The sequence below is a fragment of the Cucurbita maxima genome, unplaced genomic scaffold (genome assembly GCF_002738345.1).
Source record: "Cucurbita maxima cultivar Rimu unplaced genomic scaffold, Cmax_1.0 Cma_Scf00025, whole genome shotgun sequence".
Taxonomy (NCBI): Eukaryota; Viridiplantae; Streptophyta; class Magnoliopsida; order Cucurbitales; family Cucurbitaceae; genus Cucurbita; species Cucurbita maxima.
In genome coordinates, this window is record NW_019272041.1 from 2,076,392 (window position 1) to 2,087,266 (window position 10,875).

The 10,875-nt window shown below is 35.4% G+C and overlaps 1 protein-coding gene across 3 annotated transcripts; it reads left to right on the top strand.

The window, feature by feature from the left end:
• The first annotated feature begins 2,112 nt into the window (after positions 1-2,112).
• LOC111498338 (lysine-specific demethylase JMJ706-like) lies at positions 2,113-10,438 on the top strand. 3 transcript variants are annotated; one of them, XR_002720764.1, is made up of 12 exons: positions 2,113-2,627; positions 3,749-4,136; positions 5,544-5,700; positions 5,773-5,992; positions 6,310-6,363; positions 6,447-6,526; positions 6,705-6,982; positions 7,089-7,484; positions 7,767-8,194; positions 8,325-8,564; positions 8,946-9,679; positions 10,055-10,438. XR_002720764.1 is itself a non-coding variant. In XM_023149524.1 (11 exons), exons 2-11 carry the CDS (start codon positions 3,824-3,826, stop codon positions 9,315-9,317), a joined length of 2,538 nt encoding a protein of 845 aa, XP_023005292.1. In that variant the 5' UTR covers positions 2,113-2,627; positions 3,749-3,823; the 3' UTR covers positions 9,318-10,038. The 3 variants fall into 3 exon arrangements, 1 of the variants encoding a protein (XP_023005292.1); XR_002720763.1 differs by lacking the exon at positions 10,055-10,438 and adding an exon at positions 9,855-10,038; XM_023149524.1 differs by lacking the exon at positions 10,055-10,438 and having other exon boundaries at positions 8,946-10,038.
• Positions 10,439-10,875: the final 437 nt, after the last annotated feature.

The following is a 10,875-nucleotide window of genomic DNA, read 5'->3' on the forward strand; positions in this document are numbered from 1 at the left end:
TTTCACGCGATTGGGTCCATCCTGTCAACCAAGACAAATCTCATCTCTATTTCTCAAATTATAAAAAAAAAAACATAATTTATTTATTAATTTTTTAGCTAATAATTCATGATGTAGTTACAAACTTATAAAAACTATAATTTTAAATACATAAATAGTTGGGATGGTTTTTAAAAATTATATTAAATTTAAAGTATTATTAGTATCCTAAATTATTTTTAAGGGAGATTTTTAATAATTTATATTTTGACATTAATAAAGGTGAAAGTCAAACGTTGAATTTGACTAAGTCAATAGGAGCCGAATTTAGGACGGCAGGAGACCAAAAAGAAAACAAAAAAAGAAACGGAAAAAAGAAAATTAATTAATTAATTAATTAATTAAGTAATAATCAATTAGGTCAACTTCCAAGTAACAATGCCACAAGCCAACCAATGGGAATTAAAGAAAGAAAGAGAGGTTACCGAATACCAGTACAGGCAGTTGGCCTCGTTATTCCCACGGGTAAAGTTGCCCCCGTGGAACCGGTCATCCGGTGGGCAACTCCGATAAACTGCCAGCTAATTTCTTCTGGCACCCACCGCCCACAGTAATTCATAATCAATCTCCAATCACCCCTTATCCTTCTGCCACGTGTTCAATAGGTTCAGCTGCTACGCCACGTTATGCTCTGTCACTCACTCACGCGCCTATGTGTGTTTCGAGAACCTCACGAGCTTTACGGAAAGCGCTTCTGAAAAGTCTATATTACCCCCGGAATCTACGAGTAAAGTAGCGGAAAAAGGTGGAGAAAATTGGACTTTGCTACGTAAGCATATAACGAACTTATGAAGGTGGGTGGAAACGAATCCTCTGCGGGTGGGCCGTTTCAACTTTCGTAAACACTCACGTGGGATTTTATGCCCTGGTCTTGGGATTACATCTGGACCGTTCAGATTGGATATGTGTGGACGGTGGGGATGGACCCATATGTGTATATATATTTTTTTCTATTTAAATGGCTCGTTCATATGGGGGAAAAGAATAAATCCTTTTCTTCTCTCTTTCTTTCATCCGACACAAACTCTTCGATTATACCGCTTATGAATTGACTATTTTACCCTTATTTTTTTTATAGTTTTTGGGAATAATTTTATTATATATTTCAATTCATTTGAAATAATTTTTTTAAAATAAAATTCTAATGTTTTCTTTCTCAAATAAACATAATTTTATTCTATCATTTTTTAAAAAAATATTTAAGATATTATTTTATTTTTAATTTTTTTTTATGATTTGATTAATATTATTTTATTTTATAATCCGAACCATATATCTAAGGTGGTCCTCGATCTTTTAGGAAGTTTTCTTTTTAATGTCATAAACTTCATAAATTATAATAAAAATGTTATAATGTCACAACTATATTTTGATAATATTAAAGTACCATAATATATTCACGTGTGACTTTTAATTTTTTCTTAATTATCACATTATCGTATTATCTCTAATTTGGATATGGTATCAATTTATTTATGTATTCCTCGTGCATTTTAGTGCTTCAATTAAATTTGAAATTTAGAATAAAAATGTAATATTTTGTTATTTATGGACTAATTGAAAATAAAACTCAAAACACAAAGGATAGAAACGGGTAACTTTATCAAAATCTTATAAAGAAATGTGATAGTTAAATTTTTTTTTTTAGTAAACTACAACAAAAAAGATTTGTGAAAAAAAAAAACTTTTACAAATTTTAAATTTTATTTTCATTGGCGAATAAATAATAATAGAAAATTATGACATAAAAAAAAAAAAAAAAAATATATATATATATATATATATTATTTTTTGAAATTAACTATAAATTCAAATTAGTTTTCAACTCAAATTAATTTCATAAAACAGTCCTGGAGGGGTAAAAAGGTAAAAACATCAACGGTAGGTAACAGAAACTCGGACGGAGAAAAACGCGTTTCGGCTTTTCGGGCGTTTGGTTGAACCACCTAACAACAACTGCTATCCTCGAATATATATTTTAATAATAATAATAATAATAAGAAAAAAAAAAAAAAAAAAAACTGATTGGGTGGGTTAGTTTTACATTTACTCATTAAAGCGTTTTAATATTCTTGAGGTATAAAAGTATAAATTATCCTGTTCTAGCAACTTTTTTCTGTTTTCTACGCCTTTCGCTCCCTTTTCTCCTCTCTTTTCATTTTCTACTGTTCTCTCCCTCCAGTTTCTCTCTCTTTCGCCGGTGAATCTCCTTTTCCTCTTGCCGGAAAAGTCCTCGACGTCCTCCAACTACCGCCGTCTTCCGCCTTAGAGATTCTCACTTTATTGCCGCTTGCGTGTTCTTGTCGCTTTCTTTCGATTCCACTCCAGAGCCTCTGGATCTCTGAATCTGACTCTCCTTCTTCTGGTTCTTCGCCTCTTTCGAGAATGTGGTCCGCCTCCTCCTCCTTTCGCCCTTGCACTTGACTGCTCCTGCCTGGATTGTGATCTAGGGTTTCGGTTTCTGGATTTCCGGTTTGTGTTTGTTATTGTATTGTTTTTTTTTTTTTTGTTCTGCGGTTGGTGCTGTTTCGGTGAAGTGAGCGAAGACGGAGGCGTGAAGGTAGAAGACGCAGCTCCGGGATGAGATAGTACGCATTTTGATTTTTTTGTTTGTTTGATTTATTGTTCTTGTAGTTTTTTTTATTTTTATTTTTATTTTATTTTATGGAATATTAAATTATTTTATTTTCGGTTTGAACTTTGACGAATTTATCTCTTTCTGTTTTACTTTTCAGATCTAGTACATTGTTCTCGTTTTGTATCATTTATGTAGTTTTCTAAATATATTTTTGTTATTTGTTTTCCTCTGTCCTCTCTGTTTTTTACGAGGTCAAAGAGTTGATTTCTAGTCGTCGAATTTGTATGATTGGAGAATTCGTCGTTGGATTTGTGCCAAGAAGTTTGCTGTAATACCGTTTCCGTTTCCGTTGACTTATTTAAGTTATTTTAGCTTTAATCTTTTCTTCCCTATATAGTGATTGGTCTAAATCTCCATTTTCGTCATCGTCGCTATTTATCCTAAAATCCTTGGTTATTGTTACACGTTCGTTGATGTGTATGATTGGACTTGGTAATTTCAAGAGACTTTTATTGGTTGTATCAGTTTAAATTTCTCAGCCAATAGATACGGCGACTAGTTATTTGTGTAATTATGGCGGATATTGGAAATTTCCGGCTTATTCGATTTTAGGACCATGCTATATTCTTCTTTAAGATTATTGATATATACGGCTCGGCGATGAAATTCTGTTGAGGGATATGAATAGTGTTACCGCGACCTAGATACGGTTCTTTGACTTTCATAGTATCATTAACTCGTTATTACCCGGTGGCTACCTGATATCCCTATGTCAAAGATAAACCACATAGGAGTAGAGTAGGTTGATCGCCTGGGGTTTATGATCCGTATTCCTATTTGTAGCAATCTAGTTTGCATGCATTGGAATGTGATCAGATGCATTGCGGTCATTTTCATGTGGTAATTTGATGCTTGGAGAATTTTATTTTACAGGAGTTCCTTTGCTTTGAAATTGCTTAGCTGATACTATTTTAAATTTTTACCTGGCTACTTTCTTAAATTAATACAAATTTCATTCAATTTCAAGGTTTTGATAGATAGAGAAGAGCCTGTACGTTACTGTTACTCGTTCATTAAACTTGCATTTTCCTATTTGATGATAACTGAACGTGATACGTTGGCTTTTGACAGGTGGAGGGAAGAATTTGCATATCGGGAGAGGACAGAAATGGGTTAGATGTTCTGTAGCGCAAGAGGCTTCAGCTAATGAATTGTGAAGCTACCAACAAAACTGCAGCTGTCAAGAAAATGATGAATAGAAGTGGAGGTGATGCTTTAAGGGCTTCACCTCCATGTGGTGTGAGATTACTTGGTGGCAATTCAGAAACTTTTTCTCGTTCAAGTGGCATGTCAAATGAGAGGGATGTCTTTTCGAAAAGGAGAGTAGATAAGTTTGAATACGATGATTTAGAGTGGACCGAGAAGATTCCAGAATGCCCTGTATATTCTCCGTCAAAGAAGGAGTTTGAGGATCCTTTGATCTATTTGCAAAAGATAGCTCCAGAAGCCTCAAAATACGGTGAGATACTTGCTTCCACCCCCTGGATTGTAAATGCCTTACCTGTTATCGTATTTGATTTTGGTTTATAAGTTGATTTTATCTTTAAGTCTCACTTTATCGTGCATGCACATATTTTCATGGAAAAATATATTGTCTTCTGGTTTTGTGTGATGAAATGATGTCTCTTATACTATTTTTAATGGAAAAATGGAACGCACTACTTGGTTTGGGAAAAAAAAGTACTATTTTAAAATTAGATCGTAATTCGCACACTATTGAATATAGCTGGTTGAGATTTGTATGTAATTGATGATACACAACCAAAAGATTTTTTCATGCAACGACAGAAGATAAAAAAAAGGGACATTCTGTCTTCTTAGAATTGATGGTGTGAATAACTTAATATGGTCAGTACGCAGTTGGATATTGTAAGAGCTAAGCAGGTTTTTGTCGTTTGGAATGGACAAAAGTATTCATTGAAATGTCATGAGGTTTATTTATGCCGGCACTATCTCATCTCATTATGTCAGACAATGCTTTTCAAATTGCAATTTGACATTTAAGCTTATTGAAAGGCCCATGGTATGAAAAGAAAATGGAAGAAAAAAGTTCATTCATGAGGGGCTTTGTTAGTGCGATTGTTTATGGGCATTTAAGCAACTCTGTTCTTGTTCTTTAGAAAGGAAAGTATAAGAAGGTAAAAAGAACCTCTGGGTGACACCCTCACCATTGTAGTGTTTCACATGGGATTCTTTTTGTTGGCATCTTTGGTTTTATTGCTTGATGATTTGCCAAGTCTTCTGCGGATGCTGCAAAGTTCGTTGACTTTGTTGGTTATGCAAATATTTAGGCTAGTTTACACACAATTTAATCTCCATCCTTACATATTAGTATATAATTTTTTTTTTTTTTTTTTTTTTTATTGGTGAGTTGAATTTTAAGTCATGTCTATGGTTGAACTTTTCTTTGTGGAAGTTGGTTTTCTAGCAACGGCGCATTTGTATTACACCAAGTTGGTTTTCACTGCTTAACTCATGGTTTCTGCTGAGAATTTCTGTTACCAACAATAAATTTGGAAGTAAATAAATATGTATCATATAACATGTACACATTCTTTTGTTATCATTTCCAATAAACATCAAGCAATTTAAGAGATAATTATCGGTAAGTATTTAGTTCTTTTTTGATATGATGCAATTATATTAATTCGAAGAATTCTAACCATAGAGCTAGACTTGATGCCAATCCCAAACCAATGACAAATGGATTAACGAATTTTGGTTTCAACTGCTTGCATATTCTAGAAACCATTTTCTTTTTGTCATTCCTTCCTAGCATAATATCATCTTTTGGTGTTCTGCTGTTCGTTGTGCTGGTGGGAATGCAACTGATACTTTTTTTTGTTAACTATACTGTAACTCTCAGGCATATGCAAGATTGTCTCGCCACTTGCTGCTTCTGTTCCTGCCGGGGCTGTATTAATGAAGGAGAAACCAGGGTTCAGGTTTACAACGAGAGTACAACCTTTTCGCTTTGCTGAATGGAATACTGATGATCAGGTTACCTTCTACATGAGTGGCAGGTGAGCATTTTTTGTGTACAAATGAAATTAGGATTATATCTCTGGTACTGAATTTGTAACCTGTCATTTTAGGAACTATACATTTCGCGATTTTGAAAAAATTGCGAACAAGATATATGCTCGTAGATATAGTAGTTCTGGATGTCTACCTGCCTCATATTTGGAAAAGGAATTTTGGCGTGAAATTGCTAGTGGGAAGACAGAAAGTGTTGAATATGCTTGCGATGTTGATGGTAGTGCCTTTTCATCTTCTCCAACTGATGAGCTTGGGACAAGTAAATGGAATTTAAAGGTTTTTCTCTTTCTTTATGTGAGCTAAATGGAAAAGGAGAGCTTAACAGATTAAGAATGAAAAATGCGTACATTGTAATTATATGTTTGTTATGCTCGTTAGCTTTTGAGTACCCATATTTTTGTAGACCATATTTGGAAAAGGAATTGCATGCTTCTGCATTTTACTATAAACTTCAGCAATATTCTTTTTATAAGAAAGTAATAATAGTCAACCAAGAATTTCACGTCTTAGAACATAGAAGTGACATTTAAAGATGTTGATTTGTTTGTCTTCTAAAACGTCAGCTTATTCTTGTGTATTGCATTATGTTCCAGAATCTTTCACGGCTACCCAAGTCCATATTGCGCCTTCTCGAAACTCCAATTCCGGTAGGGTGGTTGCTTTATGTATCACGCATCATCAGATGCCAGCACTTCATGCTTTAATGAATATTTTTTGGTACCTATAACAGGGAGTCACGGACCCCATGCTCTATATTGGAATGCTGTTCAGTATGTTTGCTTGGCATGTGGAAGATCATTATCTATACAGGTAGGTGTATTTATTTTATCATTTTAGGAAAAGATAGACATTTTTGGTCTATATTATAAGGTTTTTGTCAGTTTTTATTTGGCACCCTTTCGGTTTATGTTGATAGTTTTGAGCTTATGAAGTGACACCTTCTATCTCATGCTAGTCCTTCACCAAGTTAAATATTTACTTCTTGCAGTATTAATTATCATCATTGTGGGGCATCTAAAACTTGGTATGGCATTCCTGGTCAAGCAGCTTTGCAGTTTGAAAATGTGGTCAGGGAGCATGTATACACTAGCGATATCTTATCCACTGGTGGAGAGGATGGAGCATTTGATGTTCTTCTGGGGAAAACAACGTTGTTTCCACCAAGTATTTTGTTGGATCATGAGGTGCCTGTATACAGAGCTGTCCAGCAACCTGGGGAGTATGTAATTACCTTCCCCAGAGCATATCATGCTGGATTTAGTCATGGTAGGTAATTCTAGACTATGTTTTTTTTTTTTGAGTCATTTTCATTTATTATGATTGCTGAATATTTGTTGTCCTTTTAATTTCCCCCCTCCCTTAAAACGCACAGGCTTCAATTGTGGTGAAGCAGTAAACTTTGCAATGGGTGATTGGTTCCCTTTGGGAGCTGTTGCCAGCCAGCGGTATGCTCTTCTAAACAGGATGCCTCTAATTCCTCATGAAGAGCTTCTATGTAAAGAGGCAATGCTTCTCTACACAAATTCAGAATTTGAAGAGCAACATTATGCGTGTGTAGAGTTAGACTCTCATTATTCTGTTAAGACTTCTTTTGTACGTATGATTCGCTTCCAGCATCGTGCTCGATGGGCTTTGATGAAATCGAGAACGTGCACTGGCATTTCACCAAATTGCCATGGAACCATCCTTTGCAGCTTATGCAAACGTGACTGCTATATATCATATATTAACTGCAGTTGTTATGGACATCCAGCGTGTCTTCGTCATGGTATGCTCATCTCACTTGCTAATTTAATTTAATTTATTTTTGGGCCAATATCATGTTGAATTTAGAAATCGCTGGTATTATCAAGGATGCTTCACAAATGTGTTCTCTTCCTTGCCTTTGGCTGTGTTCATCTGTTGAATCACGAGTTAATTGCAGAAAGTATTTTCTTTCGAGAGAATTGTAGTTTAAATTACTAGTTAATTCATTTTCCATGTGATGTTATAGAACACGTTTTATGATTTATGCTTTTGGTTGTTACTCATTACTTGATTTCCGAACCAGATATCAAATCTCTGAACTTCTCATGTGGTAGCAACCGTACACTCTTCTTGTGTGAGGATATTTTAGAAATGGAATCTGCAGCTCAAAAATTTGAGCAGGAATGTGGAACATTGGATGAGATTCATGGACAAACTTATAATGGTGAAGAATTATATTCTTATCCTATGTTAAATTCATTTAAACGAGCTGATGTGGATGGATACACTCCTTATTGCAAGATAGAAGTGCAGTTGAATTCTGAATTTACTACTGCTGCTGCTTCTCTTTGTCGCTTGGGAGAAAATGAGGGTGTTTCCTGTAGCCAACCTACTCAAAGTTGTATCACCGAAAACCATAGACCTGAACCATCAGATCCTTCTCTCTCTTGTGAAGCATCAACTCTTTGTTCAGTTGTAGACTACAATGAATCATTGTCCACAACTAGCCATGTAAGATCTGATTTCGAGCTCAACTTATCCATTTTTCGAAATCATAGTTTACATCACAGTGAGTTCTTGTTTAGAATAGCCATGTTAACAAGTATTAAAGAATAATGGTTGATATAATTTTCTCTAACAGGTACAAAGAAATTCAAGTTTTGAGCAGTCCTCCGAAATTTCTGTCTGTGCACTTGAAACATCGCCTAACAATTGCTCGAGTACATCTCCGGGCAATATACGTGCATTGGAGATCACCACAATATTAGAACAAGAAAGTGATGATTCTGATGCAGAAATTTTTAGGGTTAAGCGTCGCCCTCTGAAGCTAAATAAAAAGACAGGGAGCGATGCCACATCTTTAAAGCATTTTGCTGGCCAGGTACTGTTAGCCGTTTTGTACTCTCATAATTGATTTGTCCTGAAATTCGAGCTTAAAGGTGAGAAATTAGGGTTTGTTTGCGTGTATTTCCTGAAAATTAATTTATGACGATTTCTCTAAACTTGTGCTAACTGGAAATGTACTTTTTGTCTTTTTTCTTTGGGGTCTTAAATTTTTTTATATGCTTTGAATATTTTTAGCTTTTTGGTACAAAAAGGCGTTAATTATTGAACATCATGCAATCTTTAGAAAATACTTGAAAATAATGAAATATCTCTTACTATTATTGCCAAGTCTACTTGATTAACTTGCTTTCCTGTCGCCATAGTTGCACTAAAAGTTCCAGCTCTTAAATTTGGGATATGTTCATCATTATTGCAGGATGGCCGCAAACGATTGAAGAGACTCCAAACAAATGGGAATTCTGAGCAACTAACGCCATGGGATTGTCGTGGAACTGACAAATCACGTTGTAAATTCTACCCTTCTACTACGCATAAAGACTCTGCAAGTGATGCGATCGGTAAATCTAGCAAAGGGACCATTCCCATCTCTGCGAAGTACAAGAGATTCATCGACGAGAAACTAGTAAATAGACAGCGCGACTATGAACTTGACAATCACAGGAGGGAAAGGTTTCAGCATGAGATGATGAAAAAGCCCAAACGGCTACCTCCCTCTATGGAGATTGGGTCAAAGCGTCTCAAAATCAGAGGCCCAACATTCTTGGGGCCGGATGAACCAATAGTTTAATGCATCACAATGGGCCTGAAGCTGGGCTGCGCTGGGCCTTGCCTCTATTTCTGTACAGCAGCATATGATAGAGCCTTGACATAGCTAATCTTATTCTTCACTAATGGGGGGTTCTAACAACACACGAAGGAAGAAGCCATAGATGAATTTGATGATTAATCTTCTGGGAGCAGTGATACAAAATTTAACGTCTAGGAAGCAACATTTTAACATTCTTTGTGCAGGCCTTAAAAAATCGAGGCCATTTGCACACACGGGTGGTGGTGATGATGATTCTTGAAGGTAACCCAAGTCGGTACAGAGCCATTTATCCGCCGTCCTGGGAACAACCTTTGCTGCAGCAGCTGCTCTGCTTTAAGCAGGTAGATGGTTTAGTCAAATTTGACGTCCAGTTAAATTTTTTTCCTTATCCTCATCTCCATTTTTGTGAGGTAAGTGGGGATTCCCACGTACTTCATTTCAAGAAAAAAAAAAAAAAAGATGATTCATAGTGTTCTTCGCTGCTTCCATTTTCACGTTCTTTATTCTTTTCTGTAGCAACGGGTACATGTACCTTGGACTACTCGAATAAAATGCAAAGAAGTTTCTTCTTTGTTGTCACTTGTAGGCAACACATAGAATGTAGACACAAAACAACAGTAGGTTTTCTTTCTGAGGGGAATTGCTTTTGTCTTTCCTTAATCCATTTGAATTGGTATAAGAATGTGAAGAATATTAACCATTGTCAATGGATGCAGAGAGACAATTGGGGTCTCATATTCTTGTGGGGGCAAAAGGCAAAGCGCTGCTCCCAATCAATCCCAGGTAAAGGACATTATCTGAGTGAATGAATTGGTCATATTATTTTATTCTGTTTTGGGGATGGATGATTGGTTGCGTGGGACAAAACTATCCCCCACTCCCAATCATTTCCAACCTTTTTTTCCCCCTAAAGATGAAAAGAGAATATATCTATGGTTTGAATGGTGGGATGGTATGAAACCAGAATTTTTAGAATGAGAAAGGAACCTTTTCTTGCTTTGAAAATAGGTCATCAGTCCCCAATTATATGAGTGTTGGGTTATGTTAACTACCGCCACCACTGTCTTGGAGTTAGTCCACTATTTGAATTTGCTGTCTCTTGGTAACAACGCCCTCTAGTCTTCGTTGATTAGGTTTGTGTTCCTTGAGGTATATATATATAAATTTGGAGTTTCCAGTCTTAATAGAGAAAAGGAAAAAGGAAATAGAAAAAGAAAAAGACAAATCTGTAATGGTTTCTTTTCAAAAAGATATTGCGTGTGTATCTTTCACTAATTAATTTATTCTCTTCGCTTTCGCGTCGTAGTAGATTTATTGGATACGTAATTTGAGGTTTTAGCTTTTGGCACCACAAGTCTTTGCAAAAGATTCAAAATGTTTCATCTTTTGTTTTTGTTTTTTGTTATCTTACTTTATTTGCTTAAAATGTTGGCCATTCTATCACATCGCCAACTATCACCACCTTTGATTGGATAAACGCCAAAAAAAAAAAAAAAAAAAAAAAAAAAAAAAAAAAAAAAAAAAAAAAAAAAAAAAA

Excerpts from the sequence above, each read along its gene's own strand:
- LOC111498338 (XM_023149524.1), top strand. The coding sequence starts at position 3,824 with ATGAATTGTGAAGCTACCAACAAAACTGCAGCTGTCAAGAAAATGATG. Across the intron at positions 4,137-5,543 it reads TCCAGAAGCCTCAAAATACG|GCATATGCAAGATTGTCTCG; the intron begins GTGAGATACTTG and ends TGTAACTCTCAG. Across the intron at positions 5,993-6,309 it reads CAAGTAAATGGAATTTAAAG|AATCTTTCACGGCTACCCAA; the intron begins GTTTTTCTCTTT and ends ATTATGTTCCAG.